Genomic DNA, 27,186 nt, shown 5'->3' with positions numbered 1-27,186 from the left:
TAAATATATTTAGTGAGGAAGCCTCAACTGCTTCCCTGGGCAGAGAATTCCACAGATTCAGCACTCTCTGGGTAAAACAGTTTCTCCTCATTTCCTTCCTTAATCTTCTCCCCTGAATCTTGAGGCAATGTCCCCTAGTTTTAGTGTCACCTACCAATGGAAAACTCCAGGGAGTATAGTCCCAGGCGATTCAATCTCTCCTCATAGGTTAACCCCTTCATCCATGGAATCAACCTGGTGAACCTCCTCTGCACTGCCTCCAAAGCCAGTATATCCTTCCTCAAGTATGGAGACCAGAACTGCACACAGTATTCCAGGTGCGGCCTCACCAGTACCCTGTATAGTTGCAGCATGACCTCCCTGATCTTGAATTCAATCCCTCTAGCAATGAAGGCCAACATTCAGTTTGCCTTCTTACTAACCTGTTGTACATGCAAGCCAACTTCTTGCGATTCACGAACAAGCACTCCCAAGTCCCTCTGCACAACAGCATGCTGCAATCTTTCACCATTTAAATAGTAATCTGCTCTTCTAGTATTCCTTACAAAGTGGATGACCTCACATTTACTAATGTTGTATTCCATCTGCCAGACCTTGGCCCACTCACTTAACCTATCTATATCCCTCTGCAGACTCTCCACATGCTCTGTCCAGTTTGCTTTTCCACTCAGTTTCGTGTCATCAGCAAATTTTGCTACGCTTCACTCAGTCCCCTCTTCCAAATCATCAGTGTAAATGGTAAACAGTTGTGGGCCCAGCACCGACCCCTGCGGCACCCTACTCACCACTGACTGCCAACCAGAGAAACACCCATTTATACCAACTCTCTGCCTTCTATTGGTTACCCAATGCACTATCCATGCGAATACACTTCCTCTGACTCCATGCATCTGTATTTTATTTATAAGTCTCTTGTGTAGCACCTTATCGAACGCCTTCTGGAAATCCAAGTATACGACATCTACCTGTTCGCCTCTATCCATTGCACTCATTATGTCCTCAAAGAACTCCAGTAAGGTTGTCAAACAGGACCTGCCCTTTCTGAATCCATGCTGTGTCTGTCTAATGGAACCAATCCTTTCTAAATCTTTCTCTATTTCTTCCTTACTAACAGCTTCAGACATTTTCCTGACAGATGTTAAGCTAACTAGCCTATAGTTGCCCGCCTTTTGCCAACATCCTTTTTTAAAAAAAGTGGCGTGACATTTGTTGTCTTCCTATCCGCCACGACCTGCCCAGAGTCTGGAGAATTTTGGTAAATGATTACCAACGCGTCTGCTATAACCTCTGCCAATTCCCTCAGCGCCCTGGGGATGCATCCCATCAGGTCCAGGACTTATCTACCTTCAGGCCCTCTAGTTTGCTCATCACTATCTCTTTAGTGACAGTGATTTTATTGAGGTCCTCACTTCCCATTTCGAGAGAAGAGGTTATCTAGACATGATCTGAGTTCTAGGTTTATTTCTTTGTTAGATGAGTGATGAAATGGACTCTGAGTGTCGGATTAGTGTGGATGGGTGCCTGATCACTGCAATCTCACCAGGCAGAACGGCGTGTTCCTGAGTTGAATGACTCTCACTCCCTGTGACTCAATGTGGTTGTATACAGAAATTAGCTATCATTGCTTTGTTCAATGTGACATCTTATTGGACTGTGTCTGATATGGAATTTCTGAGATTGACGTATAGAAATCAATGGAATTAGCTGCAAAAATCTTATGCCTAGAGCCAGGTTTGAAGATTGTGAATAAGATAGGATGCCATTCTGATCAGTTTTCATTTGGATAATTCTTTCTTATCCTATGTAAATGTACCATGCACTTTTTGGAGCTCTATCCATAAATGAATTTTTTGTTCTTAATAATACATTGAAAATGAGAATACATTTTCAAGTGACATGTGATTTAACAATGCAAGACTGAAGCAAGGCTACATTCTATATTCACAGCTGTGGAGATCTGGTAACATGTGGAAATGCTTTGATGTAAAGGAGCAATGTCAGAAATCAGACGATGATGATGATGAGGAGGAGGTTCTCCTGAAGTGTTGCTTATGGTCGTCTGATGGCACCCAAGTTCTAACAACTGCAAAAAGCACTCTCTTTGTAAGTGTTTTCTAAAAGTAAAGTTTACTGTTATTATTCTAGAGTAAATACGTTGTGTTTTGAGAAATTAACAGTTGATGATGTGTGCTGTTTAATATATCAGGAAATGAAGTGGGGTTGCCTTTCTTTTCCTCTCTAACACTTCAGAACATGTTATCACATGCATGTTGATAAGTTTACCCATGGGTGAATCCTCATATATGGGCATCTGGAGTCAGCTTATGAAACAGAGGTGGGGCAAGCTGGGTTTTTGCTGGCGGTTGAGTTTGGACAAAACACTCTGGATCAGGAGAAGTACACTTATATTGCTGCTGTCACGCTTCTGAAATATCGCAAAACATCAGCGCTCCATCTGAAATTTAGCAACCTCAGTGTGTCAATGATGAAGGTGCTGCGTACACCACAAGGAACTCAACATTCTGCAGCACAGAGCAGCATGCTTCACTTTACTGTCGGTGTATTCATCACTGACACACTAAGGCAAAGGATATGCTACCATGCTGCTAATTATAGCTATGATTGGACTGGAGTCTTCAGAACTCAGCTGATGGTTAGAATGCAATCCAGTTTTGCACACCAAGAGGGATACCAAAGCGACTCACAAGCTTAAGAAAATGACATTAGGGTGATAAACTCATAAAATAGGTGTACCAGGAAAGAGCAAACCAGTTCGTCTTACTCCTTTGGAGTTCAACATGCTCGTGTTGTTTCCATCTGTCTCTGGATGTGATCTGTTTTGTGGTAGAAGTTGCAGGTTAGGGTGTGCTGGTGGATTAGCCTTGTACTGGAGAAAGTAAATGTTTAAGAAGGTGCCAATCAATCTGGTTAGCTTGTCTGCCCTGATGAAGGGCTTCAGCTGGAAACATCAGCTATTTGTTTCTCTCCATAGATGCTACCTGACCAGCTGAGTTCCTCCAGCATTTTGTGTGTGTGGCTTGTCTGTTGAACTTCTTGAGAACTTTTGGAGTTGAACTAATGCGGGCAAGTGGAGATTATTTTCTGACACTGCTGAGTCATGCCTTATGGTAGAAAGGCTTTGGGATCTTAGAATGTGATGCAATCGTTGCAATTTACGGACCTTAACTTTTGATTGATTATGTGATTGTTTCAATCATGTTTCTGGTTGCTGATGATCACAGCATGTTGATTATAGACACAGCAACTCCTGTGCCATTGAATGTCAAGCAAAAGTAGTCAGATTCTCACACGTCGGAGATGATCAGTGCCTGAAGTTGTGCAGCACAAGCATTTCTTGTTGTTTATTAGCCCTTGTCTGAATGTTGTCCACATGTGGCACCTATTCAAAATTAAAAGTGTTTTAGAAACCCAGATATACTACCACTACTGGTATTCTTTCTATAAAACTATGCTGACACTATTTGATTGCCAGCATTTGTTCCAATGCTGAAAATTAGGCTAACTAGTTATATTTCCCTGCTCTCAACCTCCCTCCTTTCTTGAATTATAGTGTTTCATATGTGGTTTTACAGTCTTTTAAGACCTCTTTGGAATTCAGAGAATACTGATTCCAGTGCATTTACTAATTATGCTCCCACCCCCTTTTAGACCCTGGATATGCAGACTATCAAGTCTATGAGACTTCTCAGTCTTTAGTTTGCTGAACACTTGATCTTGAGGGATATAAGATGTTTACATTCCTCCTGCTCTGTAGTCCCTTGATTGTCTATTATTTAGTGTTTTTAGAATCTCTTCCTTTTTGTTTTCTCCCATTATTTTGTCAATCTCATCTCAAGAAATTAGTATTTACTGTAGCTGTTCTTTCAATATAGCAGTCAAAGCTGTTAATATGTTTTATGCATCTTATTTTATCATCTTCCTTTTTATAATTTGCCTTGTTGTTTTCTAAAAGTTTCCCTCTTCTTGCCTACCACAAATCATTGTATGATTTGCAACATACAAAATGCTGGAGGGACACAGTTTCACTGGAAGTGAATAAACAATCAACATTTCAGGCTGAGACCCTTCTTCAGGACAGGAAAGAAAGGGGGAAGATGCCAGAATAAAAAGGTGGGGGTGAGGCAGGAGGATAACTAGAAAGTGATAGGTGAGGGAAAAGGTGGGTGGGAAAGGTAAAGGGCTGGCGAGGAAGGAATCTTAACAGGAGAGGAGAGTGGACCATAGGAGAAAGGGAAGGGGGAAGGTATCCGGGGAGATGATAGGCAGGTGAAAAGAGGCTAGAATGCTTTTCCATTCAATTTGATGCCATCCTTAGTTACAGACAGTGTAAAATACATTAATTCCTTCCGATGTTCAACTGACTACCTTATCCAGACCCATTCTGCCTCGAGTGTCCTTCAGAAGTCAGACAGGCTAGTCAGCTGTAATGTTGCATAGCCATTTCTACAAAATATTGAAGTCCCCCAGAGTACATCTATGCCTTGACTATTCTCAGTGCTTCATGCTGCTAACAAGGAGGAGCAGTCTTCATCATCTGAGGGAGGATGATCGATGGTAGTCTGTAGGAGGTGTACTTGTTCATGTCATTGGCTTGTCGTTGAGACTAAATGCTGCCCACATTTGGTCCTGATGTCTCCCAAGTGTATGTGCTGTCCTACATCCCCTGGTTCTCTGATGTCAGTGAGGCAGAAATTTCCCAGGGATTGAAGCAGAATTCAACAACAAGGTCAAATATTGCTATAGGGAAATAATTTTGACTTCATGAGAGTAGTCTGCAGATCTGATCTTTGTGGAGCTATGCTCACTCCAGAGGAGCAGATCCTCAGCAATCCCATAGGTGCTGGAAGACTCTTTGCTGCCATGTAAGTTCCTTTGCACACCCTCTGACGCCCGTGATCATGCGTAATTAATTTGGTCAACAGCGTAGAAAATAGGGGTAGGAGTATTTCAGTCTGGTTTTAGGGTGTGTTCCACTTATCAACGTAATCATTGCTGATCTCCTTCGAGACGTTGTTCCTGTCCTTGTCCCTTATCCCTTGATCCCTTTGGCTTTAAGAAATATGTTTACATCATTCTTGAATATATTAAATTACTTGTTCCCAGTGCCTTTTTTTAGTAAAAAATTCCACACATTTCTCCTGTTCTCTTTTTAAATGGCATACCTCATACCACACTACCGGCTCATGGTTCTAGACTTTTCATCTGTCACGGACATAAACCTTTATCCAGTCTAATCTTGTAACAGTGTTATATGTTTCTGCATGATCCCCTCAGTCTTCTGTGCTCCAAAGTGCATAGGTCTAAGGGACCAAATCTGTGCTCATATCAGTCAGGTCATCCCAGGAATCAGCCTACACCATTTGTTAAACTCTTGTTGTAAAGCTGCACACAAAATTCCAGATGTCACCAAGACCCTGCACAACTCCAGCATGAGATCCTTGCTCTTGTACTCAAATCCCTCTGCAATGAAGGCCAGCACACCATTTGCCTTCCTTGCTGCACTGGAATGTTTGCTTTTAGCAATAAAGGACAAGGATACCCAGGTCTCAGTGTATCTTCCCTTCTAAATCAACACCATGCATATAGTCTGTCTGTCAGTTCGCAGAACCAAAGTTGTAAACTCACATTTATGCATGTTAAACTGCATCTGCTCTGAATTCGCTTACTTACCCAACTTTGCAAATGATATTAGAGACTTTGTATTCTCCTTGTAGCTGAGAATCACTGTATGAGTCTTTCACCTTTCTCCATCCCATTCCCCATCTTCCTTGGCTTCATGTCATCAGCAGATTTTGAGAAGTTACAGTGCATTTACTTTGTCCATTCAAATTGTTGATGTCCGCTGTGAGTAACTTGGGCACAAGCAGCACCCCAATAATCGGAGCCTTTTCTGCAGTATTCAGACATTGAATGTCTGTACCCTTGGCCACAGTGGAAGGCATAAAAGCTATCAGCTGTCAAATTGTGATGTGGTCTGAGAGTATGCATTAGAGTTGGCATCTACTTCCATGCTGTGTCCTCTGTGTAAATCTACGCTTTGTTAGTGCTAGGCTCCATCAGTCCTTTAAAGTAGTACACCGAGTTTCTGTACCAAGATTTCATTGTGCATATCCATCAACTAAGGCTCCCTCATTTAACTTCTGCAGCAGAACTATATAAAAGTTGTGATTAGTAAACTAAATTGATAAACTGGTTTATAATTGTCACAGTGAAAGCTTGTCTTGCATATCATCCAGACAGATCAATTCATTACAACAGTGTACTGAGGTAGTACAGGGTAAAACAATAACAGAATAAAGTGTTATATTACAGGTAACGTGCAGTGCAGGTTAAAGAAAGGTGAAGGTCACAATGAGATAGATCATGAGGTTGAGCCTATCTTACCGTCCTGGTGAAACATTCAGTAGTTTTATAACAGAGATAGAAGCCGTTCTTAAGTCTAGTCGTATGTGCTTTCTTGCTTTTGTATCTTCTGCCTGAAGGGAGGGGAGCAAGAGGTAGTATCCAGGGTGGGTGGGATTTTTGATTATGTTGGATGTTTTACTGAGGCAGGGAGAAGTGTAGATGGAGTAGATCTGGTCATCACACATTAGGGAGAATGTTGTTGTGTTGGAGAGCATTCAGAGGGATCCATAAGACCACAAGATATAGCAGCAGAATTAGACCATTGGCCCATCGAGTCTGCTCTGCCATTTCATCATGGCTGATCCAATTTTCCTCTCAGCCCCAATTTCCAGCCTTTTTCCCGTATCTCTTTATGTCCGGACCAATCAAGAATCTATCAACCTCTGCCTTAAATATACATATAGACTTTGCCTCCAGCAGCCTGTGGCAAAGAATTCCACAGATTCACCACTCTCAACTAAGGAAATTCCTCCTCATCTCCATTTTAAAAGGACACCTCTCTATTCTGAGGCTGTGTCCTCTGATCTTAGACTCTTTCACTGTAGGAATCATCCTTTCCACATCAAGGCCTTTCTCCATTCGATAAGTTTCAATGAGGTCACCTCTCATTCTTCTGAATTCCAGTGAATACAGGGCCGGAGCCATCAAACACTCTTCATATGACTAGTTTCAGCATATTCTTTCTAAGATAAGGGGCCCAAAACTGCTCACTTATATACCAAGTAAGGTCTCACCAGTACTTTATAAAGTCTCAACATTACATCCATGCTTTTATATTCTAATCCTCTTGAAATGAATGCTAACAGCACATTTGCCTTCTTTTACCACAGACTCAACCTGCAAGTTAACATTTAGGGAATCTTGCACAAGGGCCCCTAAGTCCCTTTGGACCTCAGTTTTTTTATATGTTCTCTTCACTTGGGAAAAGTTAACCCTTTCATTTCTTCTACCAAAATGCATGACCATACACTTCATGACACTATTTCATTGTGCCATTTCTTTGCCCATTCTCCTAATCTCTCCACGTTCTTCTATAGCCTCTCTACTTGCTGAAAACTAGCTGCAATCGTGCAACAAAACCATCAATCCCTTCATCCAAATCATTGACATATAACATAAAAAGAATTAGTCTGAATACAGACCCCTGTGGAACAGCATTAGTCACCAACAGCCAACCAGCAAAGACTCTCTTTATTCCTACTCTTTGCCTCCTGCCATCCAGCCACTGCTTTCTCCATGCTAGAACCTTCCCTGTAATACCATGGGCTTTTAGCTTGTTAAGCAGCCTCATATGTGGCACATTGTCAAAAGCCTTCTGAAGATCCAAGTACATAACCTCCACTGATTCTCCTTTGTCTATCCTACTTGTTATTTAGAAACATAGAAAATCTGCAGCACATTGCAGACCTTTTGGCCCACAATGCTGTGCAGAACGTGTACTTACCTTAGAAATTACCTAGGGTTACCCATGGCTCCCTATTTTTCTATCCAGAAGCCTCTTAAAAGACTATATCATATCCGCCTCCACCACTGTTGCTGGAAGACCATTCCATGTACTCACCACTCTCTGCGGGAAAAAAACTTGCCCTGACATCTCCTCTGAATATTTCTTCAAAAAATTCCAACAGATTTGTCAGGCAAGTTTTTCCCTTGAGGAAACCTTGCTGGTTACAGCCTATTTTATCCTGTGCCTCCAGTACCCTGAAAACCTCCTCCTTGATAATCAACTCCAACATCTTTCCAACCGCCGAGGTCAGACGAACTGGCCTATAAGTTTCCATTCTTCTGCCTCACTCCCTTTTTGAAGAGTAGAGTGACATCTGCAATTTTCCAGCCTTCCAGAACCATTGCAGCATCTAGAAATTCTTCAAAGATCATTACTTTCTTTCTTTCTAAATCTTTTTATTATTATTAGTAATATGGACAGAATACAAATGATATATTGATAAAGAAATTATAAACATACAAATTCCATTACATATGGAAAAAAATATATACATAATAGTTACAATATAAATGAGTTTACCAAGACATAAGCCATAAAATATATGTATGAACATGGTAAGTCTAAATATTTCATAATATATGATATAAAAAACAGAAAAAAGAAAGAAAAAAAATAAAAAATATATATAATGCAAAACTATCTAATCTACTAAACTAATAACTAATATAGAAGAAAAAAGAAGCAAAAAAAAGAGAGAGAAAAAAAAGGGGGCTGTTTATAATATCTCACAAGAATAAATATTCATCAATGCCGTCACTTCCGGTCCTCTCAACATACATAAGCTAAAAGCTGGGAAATCAAATGAACTTGGCACAGGGTCATATTACATCATATGAAAATGTTGAATAAATGGTCTCCATATCTTTTTAAATTTAATAGAAGTCTCAAAATCACCACTTCTAATTTTTTCTAAATTTAAACATAACATAGTTTGAGAGAACCAATTAAATACAGTGGGAGGATTAATTTCCTTCCAATTCAACAATGTAGATCTTCCAGCCATCAGAGTTAGAAATGCAATCATTCGATGGGCAGAAGAAGATAAATGCAGTGAGTCTAACATTGGTAAACCAAAAATTGCGGTAATAGGATGAGGTTGTAAATCAATATTCAAAACCACAGAAATAATATCAAAAATATCTTTCCAATATTTCTCCAAAAATGAACAAGACCAAAACATATGAGTTAAAGACGCAATTTCAGATTGACACCTATCACAAATAGGACTAATATGAGAGTAAAAATGAGCTAATTTATCCTTGGACATATGAGCCCTATGTACGACCTTAAATTGTATTAATGAATGTTTGGCACATAACGATGATGATTTCTCACTAGAAATAATAAGGCTGAGCTCTCTTTCCCAATCCTTTTTAGTCTTATAAAGAGGCTCTGAAAGTATCTTCATAATTATATTATAAAGTTTTGAAATAAGCCTTTTTTGAAAAGGGTCTAATTCAAATAAACTCTCCAAAGTATCTGAAGGCACAAAATTTGGAAACGTAGAGAGTACAGAACTTAAAAAATGTCTAGTCTGTAAATATCTAAAAAAATGAAATCTAGGCAAGTTATATTTGTTGGATAATTGCTCAAAAGACATGAAACAATTGTCCAAAAATAAATCAGAAAATCTTAGTAATCCCTTAGTTTTCCAAGCCGAATAAGCTTGATCTATAATGGAAGGGAGGAAAAAACAATTAGATACAATAGGACTATTTAAAACGAATTGAGTCAACCCAAAAAATCTCCGAAATTGAAACCATATACGCAAAGTATGTTTAACTATCGGGTTGTCAATTCGTTTCGGCAATTTCGAGAGAGCAAAAGGGAGAGAAGTCCCTAAAATAAAACCCAGAGCATAACCTGATACAGATTTAATTTCTAAACTCACCCAACGAGGGGCGAAAGATCCACCCCGATCTTTCAACCAGCATAACAAGTATCTAATATTAACTGCCCAATAATAAAATCTGAAATTAGGTAATGCTAACCCGCCTTCCTTTTTTGTCTTCTGTAAATATATTTTACCTAACCTGGGATTTTTATTCTGCCATATATATGAAGAAATTTTTGAGTCAACATTAGTAAAAAAAGATTTCAGGATAAAAATTGGTATTGCTTGAAAAATATATAAAAACTTAGGTAAAATAACCATCTTAATAGCATTAATCCTACCTATTAGGGATAAAGATAATGGTGACCACTTAGTAAACAAACCATTAATCTGATCAATTAAGGGTAAAAAATTAAATCTAAATAAATCTTTATGGTTTTTTGTGATTTTGATCCCTAAATAAGTAAAAGAATCATAAACTAATTTAAAAGGTAAATTTCCATAAATTGGGACCCGTTGATTCAAAGGAAACAATTCACTTTTATTAAGATTTAACTTATACCCAGAAAACTCACAAATTGAACCAATAATGATAAAACTGTTGGGATGGATTTCTCCGGGTTAGAAATGAATAGTAATAAATCATCTGCCTACAAAGATAACTTATGAATGTCTGTCCCACGATTAATACCCAAAATATCCTGTGATTGTCTGATGGCAATTGCCAAAGGTTCTAAGGCAATGTTAAATAGTAATGGACTAAGAGGACATCCTTGTCTAGTGCCCCGAAATAGGCGAAAAAAGGGAGATCTTTGATTATTGGTAAGCACTGAGGCTACTGGAGTATGATAAATCAATTTAATCCATGATATAAATATCGGACTAAAATTAAACTTCTCCAACACATTAAATAAGTAAGGCCATTCAACTCTAACAAATGCTTTCTCCGCATCTAATGAAATCACGCATTCTGAAGTGTCATGTGAGGGAGTATAAACAATATTCAACAATCTCCTAATGTTAAAAAAAGAATAGCGATTTTTAATAAAACCAGTTTGATCATCTGAAATAATTTTGGGTAATATCTTCTCCAATCTAGATGCCAGTAACTTGAAAAATTCTTGGAGTCTACATTCAATAAAGATATTGGTCTATAGGAAGCACAGTTAGTAGGGTCTTTATCTTTCTTCAATATTAGAGAAATGGAAGCTCTATAAAAAGATTGTGACAAATTCCCCAATCTAATGGCTTCCTCAAAAACCTTACATAACCAAGGGGAAATAGTAGTGGAAAAAAATTTTAAAAATTCAACTGTATAACCATCTGGACCCGGTGCTTTCCCAGAATTCATTGAGGAAATAGCCCCTTTAATTTCTACATCCGTAATAGGAGTATCCAATATTAAAAGATCATCAGATGATAATCTTGGAAAATTTAATTTCCCAAGAAAATCAGACATGGTATTATGATCTTGAGGAAATTCAGATTGATACAGGGAGGTATAAAAGTCTTGAAATGCCTTATTTATCTCATCATGATTAACTGTCAGATTCCCATTCTGCTGACAAATCTTAGTGATTTGACGTTTAACCAAAGCATTCTTCAATTGACTAGCTAACAGTTTACCAGATTTATCACTATGTATATAAAAATCAGATCTAGTTTTCATTGATTGATTTTCATTCGAGGATGTAAGTAATAAACTATGTTCCATTTGAAGTTCAACCCTTTGTTTGTAAAGCTCCTTACTAGGAGCAATCGAATATTTCTTATCAATCTCTTTAATTTTATCAACCAATAAAAGAGTTTCCATCTTAGTACGTTTCCTCAAACCAACAGAATAAGAAATAATCTGTCCACATATATACGCTTTAAAAGTGTCCCAAAGTGTTCCGCAAGAGATATCATCTGTAGAATTAGTTGAAAAGAAGAAGTCGATCTGCTCCTCCATAAATTTTATAAAGTCAGAGTCTTGCAATAAGGTAGAGTCAAATCGCCATTGTCTGGCATTAGAAGCTGTATCCATAAATTTCATAGAAAGTAATAATGGAGCATGATCAGAGATAGCTATAATATCATAGTTACAACCGATTACCAATGGAATAAACAAGAGTCTACAAAAAAAAAAATCAATTCTCGAATAAGAGTGATAAACGTGTGAGAAAAAAGAAAACTCTTTGTCTTTAGGATGCCAAAATCTCCAAATATCAAAAACTCCATTGTCAGTCAAAAAAGAGTTAGTACAAGTGGCCGACTTATTAGGTAAAGTCTGAATAGATTTATCCATCAAAGGATTTAAACAGCAATTAAAGTCACCACCCATTATTAACTTATATTCATTTAGATTGGGTAAAGAGGTAAATAAGGACTTAAAAAAGTCAGGACAATCCACATTTGGAGCATAAACATTAACCAAAGCAACCTTTTTATTACAAAGTAAACCCATAATTAACAAAAATCTACCATTCGGATCCGAAAAAATATCATGTTGAACAAATGGAATAGAGGAGTCAATAAAAATTGAAACTCCTTTTACTTTCGCATTCGAATTTGCGTGATACTGTTGACCCCGCCAAAATCTAAAAAAACAAAATTTGTCCTCCTTCCTCACATGAGTTTCTTGTACAAAAATGATATGAGCATTAAGTCTTTGGAATACTTTGAAAATCTTCTTTCGTTTAATTGGATGATTTAAACCATTAGTATTCCAAGACACAAAATTAATGGTCTGAGCCATAATTCTAAAATCAACCCTTTGGTATAGAAAGGGTTAACCAACTTATAAACTCATGCACCCGGAAGAGGAGCAAAAGTAAAGAGAAGACCCGGAAGTGACGACAACACAGACATATTTGAAGTTCAAAAACAGCCCAAATAAAAAAACTAACACAAACTGATGCAAAAAAAATAGAATTAGAAAACAGACCATCCCCCCACCCCCCAAGAAAAAGAGAAAAAGCCAAAATATGACTTAAAAAAGGAAAAAGTAAGACTAATTCTACCCCCATGTCAGCTGAAGAACACTCCATATATAAAGGATATATATAAAAGAATTACCCCAGCTTTAAAAATTAAAATCACTATAATAAAAACCATATTTCTAAGTATAGTTAGTTGTAAAAAAAATAAGGATATAGTCACCAAAAAAAATTATAAATCGGGCTCTACCCCAGACAAAACAAAAAATATTTAAGCTATGATAAGCGATGCATTGTAGGAAGAAGACGAAAGAAAGAAAAAAAATAACGCCATCTTAAGCAAAACCAAAAATCTTTTTCAAAAAACCACCATCTTAATCAAAGAAAAATTCACCTTCAAAGAATTAAAAATATACCTTCGAAGGAACAAAGTTAATGGACAAGAATGTAGTATAATGGTTAAAGTGTATAAGGCAGAACAATTAATATGACGAAAACACGCTTTAACTTAAGTATAAAGTATAGGATGAACCTACACCAATAACCAGATGTTAATTCTGGTTTAAGAGATCGAGAACCATCTTACACGATCAGAATCGTTCATTTATTAGAGACCAATGTCTGTAGCAGTAGGGAAGTTCTCCTCCAGATATTTTCTCGCTTCTGAAGTTGAAAGAAAAACCTGTCGTGGAGCATTCGACGGAGATATTCGAAGCTTCGCAGGTTTCAGATTTTTCTCATAACATTCAGCCATCAACGGTTTAAAAAGAAGCCTTCTTTTTAAAAGGTCAGGGCTAAAGTCTTCGACCAGGCGGAAGCAGTATTCTTTGAATTTAATTATTTCTGCCCGACGAGCTGCACGTACGTATAAGTTGTTCTTTGTCATGTACATAATGGAACCGGACAATTACCACCGAAGGTTTGTCTGTAGCACTCGGTGATCGGCGCCGAATTCTATGTGCCCGATCCAATAATGGAGGGTTATTCGGGAAAATCGTCGGAAACGCTTCTTTTAAAAGTTGAGCAAAATATTTCGAAGGGTCATCTTTTTCTATGCCGTCTGGAAGACCAAGTATACGTAGGTTCTGTCTTCTGGACCGATTCTCAAAATCGTCACTCTTGGCTTTAAGGCCATCAGCTTAATGGTCGAAATTAAATCCTGTTGCAGTTTTTCAATAGTCAAATCTCGCTTCCGAGCATCTTCTTGCAGAGACGCAATAAGAGCTTGTTGCTGTTTAATTACTGAATCCGTCTTAACCATGTACTCTTGAAAAGCCTTTATATCTTCTTTAAAAAATTGTTGTAGTTCATCAAATTTTTTATCCAAAACCTCCATAAACACTTCATAAGTTAATTGAGTTTGTTGTGGCGGAGCCTGCTTCTTTCCGTTACCATTCGGATTGCATCCGGGATCCTGTCCCTTAGACCTGACAGACATTTCTGTTTGCTTATCTTCAAAAGTTCACAACAAACTCTTAGCAGTAAGTTCAAAAAAAAAATTAACAAAGAAACTTTCGGTATAGGTAAAAATAAGCTGAATAAGGGTGATCAAAGGTTAAAAAAAGTAAAGGTTATGGAGCGAATCCAAAACAGTACTCACTCCATGAGCGTCTCCAGCTGACTCCCAAAGATCATTACTAATGCCTCCATAAGCTCTTCAGCCATCTCTTTCAGAACCCTGGGAGTATATCATCTGGTCCAGATGACTTATCTACCTTCAGACCTTTCAATTTCCCCAAGAACCACCTCTCCAATAATGGTAACTTCACACACTTCATGCCCCCGACACAAAAGAAGAAACACACAGATGTAATTTAAAGTGGAGGGAGGGAGTTATGGTATATAGCCACTGGAAGGAGATTGCAAATATTAAAGAAAATACTATTTGGTTTTCTTTCCCTTTTATCATAATTTTGGGCAGACTTTCTTTTGCTTCCTTTTGTGAAGCAATGTGCTCTACCAGGGAGATGAGGAAGATCTATCGTGATTTTAAAAAAATCTAAATTAAATCTCTTGTAAAGCAATTTAAGTTGATCTTATGCCTTTCATGCCATTTGATGTGCAGTGATTAGTAATTAACCAATCGCTTAAAAGTAGCTTGAGTTTCACACAAAGAAACCATACCTAATAGATGGCTGAATTTATTGAGCTATTTCATTTGTATATACAAATCACTCAACTGGTACAATTGTAATTGCAGTTAAAAGCAGACAATCTGTAATTTACTAAGTAATTAGCTAATGAGAGACACTATCTTCTTCAAGAATGATGGTGTTTAGTGAAACTTGATAAAATGTGATTACTTTTCTGATTCCTGATTTTAGAATCATAGATGGGATTGGTATGTAAATGTGTACCTCCAGATAATAAATTGGTCCATTTCGTCCAATGTATTATGTGAGTAGCTTTCTGTTTTAATGTTTTATTTCTTTCAGAGAAGAAAGGACACACCTAGATTTTGTTTTTCTCATTTTATTGGTCAGCATTGGCAAACTTATTTAACATTATAGCACAAAATAGGCTTTGTGTTACATATTTGTTGTAACAACTGCAGAGCATTGTATCAGGAGCCCATAGTAACACATACAAAATGCTACAGGAATTCAACAGATCAGGCAGCATTTAGAGAAAGGAATAAACAGTCCACATTTCGGGTCAAGACCCATCATCAGAACTGGCTGCGTGTTTATTAGGAGTGTGTTTTAGCAATAAAATTTTAATTCTGACTCTCTTCTGAGGACCATTAGTAAAACGTGTTTTCTGTAATTCTATAATCTGATTTTTTCCATCATATAATTGAAGACAAAATATATTGAAAGGTTTATTCAAATTTTTCCAAGCAACCATGAATATCAATTTGAAATCTTAAAGTTCAGGATATTTTCTCTTTTGCCTGCTATGTCACTGGCATTTAGAGCAGCAAAGAGGGTCCCCCATCTCTGGTGGTGGTCAGGGCTTCCTTCCTCTTGTCAGTAGCTTCTTCTCAATTTTCACTTCTATTAGTCATGCATATCCGAGTGGAGACTCAGGAATACTGTCACACTCAGATGTAGAAGGATTCTTCATTGCTATTTCCATAACGGTTTTGTTTTACTATTTAGGGTTGTTAGCCCTGAGCTGAACCCCTGAACCTGTAGGATTGGTGGACCGCTGTTAGTGTGGCCTCTACCCTTTGACCTGTTTGGCTTGGGTGACCCCACCAAGAGCCAAAGCATGAATTCTTGACTCCAGCCTGCATAGCTCTGCAAGTCATTGAGGCATATAAGCCTCCAAAACACAGCAAGGTGGTGGCCCTCTTGGAGATTGAGACATTATGAATAATGGTCATTGATATTTAACACAATAATTTGCATGAAAACATATTTCTTTATCAGTCTTGGACTCTCAATGTGTGTTTTTGCAATGGCTGGGATCTCACCCAAGATTTTTAAAATATTCATTGGTTTACAAATAAAATTAAAACAATACATATTTATCAGTTGAATACATTTCAGGATTCATGTGATGCACTGTGTCTGGGAGACCATTCTGGGGATATGAGCTATATTTTCTATTTACCGGATATATAAACACTGAATACAATAGTCTCAATAGAGAGAACGTTAGCTTGCAAATGAATATGCTTGGCTTCATGTTGAAATTTTAAAAAAGATAGAATCAAGGCATTTGCACAAATGGAGTAGATTCCCTTTGTTTGCTGCAGCATTATTTTAACTTTTGAAGTCTCATAATTTTAAAGAGAATGCTCAGTTTATTGTTTCTGGGAGGGGTGCGAATGGATCAACAAATAACTTTAGTTTTTCAATGTCTGCACACAGTCAGAACATTTCAAATAAATACCATAGCTTCCCACAAGTTGTTATTACACTTGTAAAAAGAACCTATCAAATATGAAAGTAAGAGAAATCACCTCTTTGCAAGTGTGCTAAGATTTTCAGTTTAGTCCAGAAGGGTATGATTTAACTGACGAGACCATACATAAATTGTTCCTTTTGCTATCAAAATGCTGAATTCCAGTAACATTATTCTAAATGTTTTCAGTACCTCACTGAGCCTCCCACCTTCTGCACAAAACGGTGCACAGCAATAATTCTTTCTAAAGGTTCCTTACACTGACAGCTGTTGAGTATAAGAGATGTTATGGAGTTGACTGGGAAGACAACAGCATCTATCCTGTGTCTCACATAGGTCTTGCTGTTGAATAATGTATTGAAATAAGAACAGTTAATCTTCAATCAACCAGATACAAGTTTCAGTTCTGCTGAAGAGTCTTCAATCTGAAACATTAAGCAGTTTCACTTTCAGCAAATGCTGATCACCCAGCTCAGCTTTAGTTTCAGATATTACTGCTGATCTGTAATTATTTCATTATGCTACTTTTCTTTATGGAGCACCATCTTTGAAATACTAGTCAGTTTTTCCCATGACATCACAAAGACCAGATTTTACCCTGGAGCTGATCAACAAGATCGTGCACTTTGTGTCTCCATGGAAGTATGCCAGTACTTCGAGTTCATCATAAAACCTGGAAGGCATTTAATTTATCACACTAAACAACAGTCCTGCTGATGAAGCTGAGTCAAAGTTTGAAATTCTACTGGGGGGAAGGAGAGTAATCTTTTCTTGCTTCCTTTCAGTTCCCCTTCCCAAACATGACATGCAGAACTGAAAACATTGTAAAATTTAAAATTACCTTTTTTTAATATGAAATTCAGAGGCTTAGTAGAACACAGTTCCCTGCTGTTAGCGAACAATATTTCACAAAATTGTCATTAGTAAATTGATGCCTTGATAACTTATAAAGCAGTTTCATAGTTTACTACCATTTAATTTTGCACGATCTGTAAAATGGTTGCTGGACAGACAACTCCCTTTTTAACATCTCCAATTTTTGTAAGCATTGATGTCCTGCAAATTCATTAAAACCAGAATGTTTCACGTTGTTGTGTCTTTTGTGTTCCTTTGGAACTCAGCATTCATCCACAGAATAAACCTGTGTTAAGTAATTTTGAAGTTCAAAGTAAAATTTATTCTTTCTTTTTATCTTTTTATTAATTTTAAACAAACATAAGAGAAACATAGATACAGAGAGTTTGAGAATACATAATTAATAGGTTAAAGTATAAATACAAATAGATGATAATCCATATATAAAAACTCATAGTGATTACGAAAAAGGGAGTAAATAAGAAAAAAAACCTCAAAAAAAAACCTAACCAACACGGGCCATTGCATTGTCAAATATACACAGCAGCGTCAATAACGCCGTACCTCCATCCAAATAATTAAGGATAATAAAAGTAAGGTTTAGGAAAAGTCTGTTTAGCTCATATGAAAATGTTGAATAAATGGTCTCCAAGTTTCTTCAAATTTAATTGAAGGGTCAAAAACAACACTTCTAATTTTTTTCTAAAGTCAAACAAGAAATAGTTTGAGAAAACCACTGAAGTATGGTTGGAGGATTAATTTCTTTCCAATTCAATAGGATAGATCTTCTAGGCATTAACGTAACAAATGCAATCATCCGCCGAACTGAGGGGGATAAACAACTATTATCCACCATTGGTAAACCGAAAATTGCAGTAATAGGATGAAGTTGCAATTTTTGAAATAATACCGAAATTATCTTTCCAATAATTTTGCAAGCAGGGGCAAGACCAAAACATGTGGGTCAATGAAGCAACTCCAGAATGACATCTGTCACAGGTTGGATTAACATAAGAATAAAATCGAGAAAGTTTATCCTTAGACATGTGAGCCCCATGTACAACCTTAAATTGTATTAAGGCATGTTTAGCACAAATAGAAGAAGAATTGACTAATTGTAAAATTTTCTTCCACTGCTCAGTGGGTATACGACAGGGGTCAGCAACCCGCGGCTCTGGAGCCGCATGCGATTATGGTGATCTTGTACAATCTAAACAAAACGTGTTTTTTGTCGCTATTAATATACATCACCACTGCCAATGCCTGACACCGGCCAGTGCGCGATTTCTTTAATTTTTCGATCCAAGGTAGGCTAACTATGGAGAATTCTAAAAAAAGAAAAGTGACTGAAGAAAACAGAACGTTTAATGATACGTGGGCAGATTCATTTTGCTTTCACTGCTGACGAGACTGGTTTACCGGTATGCTTAATATGCAATGAGAAACTATCAAACAACAAAAAGTCAAATGTTGCAAGACACTTCCAGAATAAACACACAGCCGTTGCTCAAAAATATCCGGTTGGAAATGAGAGAAAAAAAGCCGTTTCGGAATTGATGCGGAAGGTTGATCTGAGCAAAAATCATTTCAAGAAGTGGATGAAGTCTGGAAAATCAACTACATATGCTAGTTTTGTTGCTGCTCAGAAAATAGTCAGGCATGGGAAGCAGTTTACAGATGGTGAATATATAAAATAATCTTTCATTAAGATTTCAGAACAGCTATTCACGGACTTTAAAAACAAGAGTGAAATTGTGCAGAAAATCAGGGATATGCCCCTCTCTGCAAAGACTGTCAAAGACAGAACCATAAAAATGGCAGAAGATATCACAAGACAGCAAATTAAAGACATCAATTCAGCTGTGGCCTACTCGATTGCCTGTGACGAGTCGAAAGACAAAGGTGATATTGAACAAATAGCGTTGTTCTGCCGGTATGTAAACTCTGCCGGGCCACAGGAAGAAATGATTGAGTTGATACTTCTAAAAGGCCAAACATGGGGGGAGGACATCTGTCAGGCTGTCTTGAATTGTTTAAGAGCCAAAGGAATAAAGACCACCCACCTGGTGTCAGTAGCTACTGATGGGGCACCAAGTATGACTGGAGCGCACAAGGGATTTGTGGCTTTACTGCAGAAGTCGCTGGACAGAAAGCTGCTGACTTTTCACTGCATCTTGCACCAAGAGGTACTGTGCGCTCAAACATTTCCTCCGGAATGCACAGAAGTAATGGATGTTGTCATTCAGATTGTCAATAAAATAATGGCAAAAAGTTTAAATCACCGTCAATTCCGTTTGTTACTGGACCAGCTGGAAAGCGCATATTCTGGTCTCCTGCTGCACAGCAAAGTCCCGTGGCTGTCCAGAGGGGAGGTGCTGAAACACTTTGTCACGTGTCTGGAAGAAGTGAAAACTTTCCTGGGTAGCTAAGGGCTCACCTTTCCTGAGCTGGAACAGCCAGAGTGGCTGGAAAAGCTACACTTCATGGTAGACATGACAGCGCACCTGAACACAGCTCAGGGGATAGGATGCACAGCCAATAACCAAGTATGATAAATATTTTAATTGCCTATTATTTTACGTATATTCATATTTTTTCATTGTTCAGTGAAATAGTCCTTTTATTTTTCAGGTTGACAGCTGGCTGAAGTTATTTTTGGTTTGCTGCTGGTGGACAATTTATGTTCGGCATTTTTCATAAATACAAGAAGGACTCAAATAGACTTTGAGTATTTTACTTAAAAGTAACCTTCAACCCAATGTCTTTTTCTCGGAGTTCAACAGGTTTTTGTTGCATACAGAAATGTAATTTCGTTTTCTCTGCAGGAGTTCATCAATTTCATAAATGCAACACATTATAGTTTGTTTATACATAGCATAAAGGCAAAAAAAATGTATGCATTGTTGTTTCATTTTTCATTTTAAATGTCAAACGGGTTTTGTGGCTCCCAGTGTTTTCTTTTCTGTGGGAAACGGGTCCAAATGGCTCTTTCAGTGGTAAAGGTTGCCGACCCCTGGTATAAGACAATGAAGTTCTTTTTCCCATTCCTTCTTAAATTTTCTTGATACTCCTGGCTGTATTTTCATGATCATATTATAAATGATGGCTACTAAACCCTTCTGGCAAGGATTCAGAGCTAAATTTTTTTCCATAATGTCCGTTGGACATAATTTCGGAAAAAACTGTAACATGTTATTCAAGAAATTTCTAACTTGCAAGTATCTTAAAAAAAATGAGTTTTAGGCAAATTATATTTATTAGATAGCTGTTCAAGGACATAAAACTATTGTCTAAAAAAAATCACGAAAACCTTTTGTTTTCCATAATACAGAGGCGTGATCCATAAAAGAGGGCCGAAAAAAAAGTTAGATGTAATAGGGCTTGATAAGATAAACTTATTCAAGCCAAAGAATTTATGAAATTGAAACCATGTTCATAATGTATGTCTAACTATAGGATTGGTTATTTGTTTATTCAATTTAGATAAAGCAAAAGGAAGCGAAGATCCTAAAATAGAAAACAATGAGAAATCTTGTACAGATTTACATTCCAAATTTACCCATTGTGGGCAAGATGCTATAATCAATTCTTGTGTCCAAAATATTAAATATCAAATATTAACTGCCCAATAGTAAAATCTCAGGTTTGGCAAAGTCAAACCACCCTCCTTCTTAGGCTTCTGTAAATATTTTTTGCTTAAACTAGGATTTTTATTCTGCCACACATACGAGGATATTTTGGAATCAATAGTATCAAAAAAAGATTTAGGAATAAAAATTGGTTATGCTTGGAATAAATATAAAAATTTGGGTAATACTATCATCTTAATAGCATTAATTTGACCAACCAATGACAAAGATAATGGGGACCACCTGGTAACAAGTTGCTTGATTTGGTCAATTAAAGGTACAAAGTAAAATTTATTATCAGAATACATGCATGTTACCACATACAACCCTAAGATTCTTTTTCCCTCGGGCGTACTCAGTAAATCTATGGAATAGTAACTATAATAGGATCAATGAAAGAACAAGAGCATAGAAGATGTGCAAATGCAAATATAAATGAACAGCAATAAATAACAAGATAAAGAGTCCTTAAGGCATGATTATTGGTTGTGGGAATATCTCAAGAGATGAGTGTGGTCATCCTCTTTTGTTAAGAGTCTGATGGTTGAGGGTAGTAACTGTTCTTGAACCTGGTGGTGTGAGTCCTGAGGCTCCTGTACCTTCTAACTGATGGCAGCAGCAAGAAAAGTGCATGGCCTGGGTGGTGAAGATCTTTGATGGATGCTGCATATGACAGCATTTCATGCAGATAAGTTCAATAGCTGGAAGGACTTTACCCGTGATCTGTAGGCCCAATTCACTACCTTTTGTAGACTTTCCCCTCAGGTGTTCCCGTACCAGGCCATAATGCAGCCAGTCAGCACACTTTCCACCACATATCTATAGAAGTTTGTCAAGGTATAAAGTAGATTTCAGTAAAGTAGTCATTGTCATCACCATCCTTATGTGGCATGTTGTGTGTCGTCAGTGATCATGGTCTTCCATCTGTCTTTATATCAGAAAAGTAAGATGCAGTTTAAAGCCCATAAAATTATTGATGCTTGTTATTAGTTCTTTTACTTTATCTTGACAGGCTAATGTTCTGTTGATCTCACATTCCTCATTTATACTGCTTCTTTTCTCATGAGCTGCACTTTCTCCTCTGGCTCCTTACAATTTAAATCCATATATTTCCCTCCAGGCCACTAGACCTTAGTTGCAGTTTTATTTCAACGGAGGTGGTCGACGATCACTTAAAATTCTACAGAGAGAGAAATGGGATAAGAATTTATCAGGAGGAATCTAACCACTATTTTCTTGCAACCTGGGATATAACATTGCAAGTTTGCTATTAGCAATTTTAATTTCTTTCTTCTGGTGCACATGTGAGCCAGGCAGGTGCCTGAAAATGTGAACCTAAAGCCCTTTCCTGATAAAGAAGAAACTATCACATAGTGAGCAGCAAGACTGACACTAAGTGCTTGTGTTGTTTGACTAGTAAGCATTTTGGTTACAAAGTTTGTACAGGAAGTGTGTTATTAGTTTAAAAAGAGGTCTATAGAAGATGCCTAGAGAAAGATTGTCTAGTACTGAAAAGAGTGCCTGGGAGGCTCAAAACCCAGTGCAAGGGAACACTGGCTTATTGTGGCTTGGAAATTAACCAGCCCTCCTCCCATCATTTTAACTATATTCTGCTTTGCAATCCAACATAACAAATTTTATTTTAAAAGAAAAGTGGCACTGATCAACCATTAATTTCTAACACATTGATCATATTAAGTGTTACCTATGCTGAAATACTAGTATTTAGTTGTGAGCCAATTACATTTTTACAATTTCTGTAGGACAACAGATTTTTTTAAAATCACAAAGTTTACTTTCTCCCTTTTCCTTGGTTCTGCTGTGAGAAGAAAACCAAGCAAAGAGATTCTTTTATTTTATTTAGAGATGCAGCACGATGTGGTCTGAGCCACATCATCCAGCAGCCCCTGATTTAACACTAGCCTTAATCACTGGACAATTTACAATGACCATTTAAACTGGTATGTCATTGGACTGTGGGAGGACCTGAGGAAAACCATGCTTTCCACGGGAGTATTTATGGAAATTCCATACAGATCATGCTGGAATTGAACTCTGACACCCCGAGCTGTAATAGTGTTGCGTTAACCACTACACTGCCTTAGTGCCCCCTGCTTCAAGTCTGTTCAGTGGTCACTTTGAAACATCACAATTATTGAAACACGTTCCGGGATGGGCACAAAAATGTAAATGAAGCACAGAAAATATTAGGGTAAATAAAAGTAATATTTTTTAAACAAAAAATGGAACTGGACCAAATATCCTTCGGTATTAATCTCATGTATACTTATTGTACGATATGTACAGGTAGTATGATGAAGCAGGAGTTCACAGATCCAAGGTTAATTACGTTAATTATGTACTTTGACTTCAAGGTAGATAGGTATATCAATTAGTTGAGATTACAATACTATGCAAAAGTCTTGGGTATATAGATATATAGCTAGGGTGCCTCAGACTTTTGCAAAGTGCTTAATTTGTCAACAAGGAGCAGAGAGCGAGTTTTTAAATCTGGCAGGAGCAAAGGATGCTGGGAATGGTAAGGGTGAAGCGTCATGGGAGTGCGGTGGGGCAGGTGGCAGGGAAGGAGTGCTGGGGCTTGTGGGGGGGTGGCATAGGGGCAGACATACCCCTCCCTGAGTCACCAGGCAAGGTATTTTGATTCCAATCAATTTATTAGTCATTACAGAATGTCTCTCTTGTGCTTCCTGCTCCCTCCCCCTTCCTTTTTCCGAACATGATCCCCTGACCCTGCTCCTTTCCCATTCTTAGTCCACAGCAGAGACGCGTGTCAGAATTGAGTTTGTCGTCATTCACATATGTCATTAAATTTATTTTTTTTCTGCAGCAGTACAATGCAATACATAAAATTATTGCAGTACTGTGCAAATGTATTAGGCACCCTAGCGATGTATATGTGCCTAAGGCTTTTGCACGGTACTGTATATAAATGGGATTGAAAACATCATGTGGAGGATCACAAATTTACAGTTCACAAAAAATACTGAAAGAATTTTGCAGCACTAGAATAGTTTTGATGCCTACTGTTTTTGCTTTACTTGCCATTTTCTTGGCTTGGTTGCTTTCATTATCTCTGAATGCATGTATTTAAAGGATTTTGGAGGGGTAAGTTTTTTAAGCCCCCCCATCTTATTAATTAAACTGACTTTTATTTATTAACGCATCTTTTCCCAAGTTGTTATTACCAGAATATTTTACTTTATTTTTCAGATATATAATGTAATATCTGGTGACTTGATACGTGAATTAACAATGAGTCGTTACAGCACTATTCAGTCTTGTGATATTTCTCCTACCAGACCATTGCTGGCTGTGGCTTTGTCTCACAATTCTGTTGAGGTAAGTGGACGGTCTTGAGAAACGTGCATTTATGTGCGTCATTAATGCAAACACTCCGGAGACACCAAACTAACTGTTGTAAGTGAAAGCTTAACTTTGCTTTGAGTAATGGATGGGTGTTCAGAAGAGTGTTGCAGGGCAGAGGTCAGAAACAGTGAAAGGCTTGGACGCTGATATTGGTTTGGGAAAAGGACCCACAAACCAAAATGAAATGACTTCAAGGTTGGGAGGGACATGTCAGAAATCATTGAGTGAAATTTTGTACTTTAGTTTCATAAGAAAATGTTGCCGAGTATTTCAGGATTAAGTCATGAGAAACATGACATGATCAATCCATCTCTTTTTTTCTTAGGGATCATCCTAACTGAGACATTTTTATATTGTGGCTCAGCTCATTGTGTTTTAATACTTTTATTTAACCTCTGTCCCTTGCAATTTCATTCATAGTAATATCACAGGAAGAATTTTGATACTACCTATCATGATAGTGCCCTTACATTCCCGTATCTAAATATTGAACCATAGCATTTCCTCATACTCTAAATTTCTGTTACCTTGTATTATTATTGGTTTTCATTTCTGTGAGGGCGGAAATACTACTGCTTTTAACTGGGGCAGCACATTTTGGCACAGGAATGGGACTCAGATTTAAAATATTGGGCCACACGGAAGTTCAGCCTTTGGCAGATGGAGCAGAGGTGCTTGATGAAACGGCTCCCCGAATTTACAATGGATCTCACCAGTGTAGAGGAGCACAGGACACAACAGACAACTCCAGCAGGTTTCAGGTGAGGCGTTACCTCACTTGGAAGGACTGTGTCGAGCACTGAATGGCGGTGAGGAAGGAGGTGAATAGGCAGGTGTAACACTTCGGCCACTTGCAGGCATAAGTTCCTGAAGGGAGATTAGTAGGGAGGGATGAATAGACAAGGGAGTAACAGAGGGAGTGATCCCTGCAGAAAGCAGAGAGAGTGCAAGAGGTAAAGATAAGTTTGGCACTTCTACTTTTAACTAGAGCTACAGACCATTCTGGGGATAGTACCACCTGTAGATTATCCTCAGTGTTACACCATCTTGCTTAGAAATATAAGACTTTTCAATTGTTATTGCTGGGTCTAACTCCTGGTGCTCTCTGACGAACAGCATCAAGTTTCAGATTTCAAAATGGCATAGCGCGAGGCCATTTGGCCCAGCATGCCTCTGCTGGTTCTCAGGGCATTCCCATTTCACCGCCTATTTCTCTGTAGCCTGTTTTCTCTCATATACCCAGCAACTACTCCTGGTTCTCCTTTCACTCCCCAACATTCAGGGAAGTTTACAGAGTCAGTAGACCAGCATGTCCAAGTTGGGGCATCAGCATGGTCACCAGGAGACCATGGAAATTCCATGCAGGCAGCATCAGAGGTCAGGACTATAACTGTGTCACTGGAACTATGTGATAGACACACCATCTGCAGTGCCTTTGTGTCATCTGCCTTTTTAAAGTTCAGAAAAATAATCAAAATAAAATTAATGAGATCATTCCTTTTTAACTGCACTGGATTATCTCTCTCCTAATAAAACCCTGTATATTGTCATGACTTCCACATTGCACATAGAATGCTCATAGTTTTGTAGATTTGTTTATTAAATCTCTTGGTTTCTGTGATTGTTACGATTCAATGTTCCCTTTTATTTTCTTGCCCACTGTTGCAGCAATCTTCCACTTTTCTATCTTGAATTATCAGTCCTTAGTTTTCTTGCTATTTAAAAATGATTAGGCTTTTTGAATTTTATTGTATTTTCTTCATATAATTTATTGATTTAGAACCATACTCCTATGCTTCACACTTTTCCAACGAGCCTATTCGTTGGGTTACATTCCATGAATCCTTGTGGGAGCACATACATAACTATCAAACCACTTTCCAAAGTCTCTGACATCAGCAGCGTTTCCCAGTCCATGGGCATGAATATTTATAGAGGGGATAGATTTGGAGTGGGGAGAAATCAGCTGCAATTTCCTGCTGAAGTAAACTGCAGGATCTCATCTTCTATTTTCCAACTGCCCAGTTGCCTGGTGGGGAGCCAGTGGCATCAAAATGCTAGGCATACTTTTGAGTAATTCTCTTGGCAGAGGATTGAAGCTAGAAATTGTGGTCTGCTGAGCTGGGGATAGCTCCTGATTGGAAGTCAAGAGAAAAGTTCACCATTGGTGAGAGAGGCCTCAGTTGCCCAAGGGCTTCCTTGAGGGATCATGATCTTGATACTTTAGGATTGCTGTAAAAAATCACTCACTGCCTTGAACTATCAGCTCTTGCGTCCACTTTGTCACCTCATTCCTGGAAGAGCTGGCTGTGTGGCAGTTTGATTAAACTAATTTACATCTCACTTTTACATTCAAAATCAGTGAATTACAATCTCTTAAATTGTGATATGAACAAAATTAACCAATGCATTTAATATTTTTGTTCAATTCCTTCTAGTTATGGGACATGGCATCGTTTAAGAGAGTGGCTGACTGCAGTGGACACTTGAGCTGGGTTCATTGTGTTCAATTTTCACGTGATGGTTCAAAATTATTGTCCTCTTCAGATGACCAAACTGTTAGGGTAGGTAAGATTTTAATAAATTATTCTGTGAATGAAAAAAACACTATGCACAATAACTATACATACAGTGTTGCTTTGGTTAGTTTCAATTCTGCAAAAACGTCATTTTGGAACAAAGAGCCATCCATCTCAATATCTCCCAAATGATAATTGCTCCATCTTCCCACAATATGTTACCTATTTGCTTCTGTTGCATTTAAAATTATTCTCCAGG

General features: G+C 37.8%; 1 protein-coding gene across 2 annotated transcripts in view; it reads left to right on the top strand.

The window, feature by feature from the left end:
- apaf1 (apoptotic peptidase activating factor 1) overlaps window positions 1–27,186 on the top strand; it is a 274,267-nt gene that overhangs the window by 125,137 nt on the left and 121,944 nt on the right. For both annotated transcript variants that reach the window (XM_059987521.1, XM_059987522.1), the window contains exons 17-19: window positions 1,948–2,103; window positions 24,253–24,381; window positions 26,847–26,972. In XM_059987521.1, coding sequence (XP_059843504.1) covers window positions 1,948–2,103; window positions 24,253–24,381; window positions 26,847–26,972 — 411 coding nt within the window. The remainder of the gene's footprint in view (window positions 1–1,947; window positions 2,104–24,252; window positions 24,382–26,846; window positions 26,973–27,186) is intronic.

This window comes from Hypanus sabinus, chromosome 13 (genome assembly GCF_030144855.1).
Source record: "Hypanus sabinus isolate sHypSab1 chromosome 13, sHypSab1.hap1, whole genome shotgun sequence".
NCBI classification, from domain to species: domain Eukaryota; kingdom Metazoa; phylum Chordata; class Chondrichthyes; order Myliobatiformes; family Dasyatidae; genus Hypanus; species Hypanus sabinus.
This window is presented reverse-complemented; position numbering and strand designations above follow the sequence as displayed.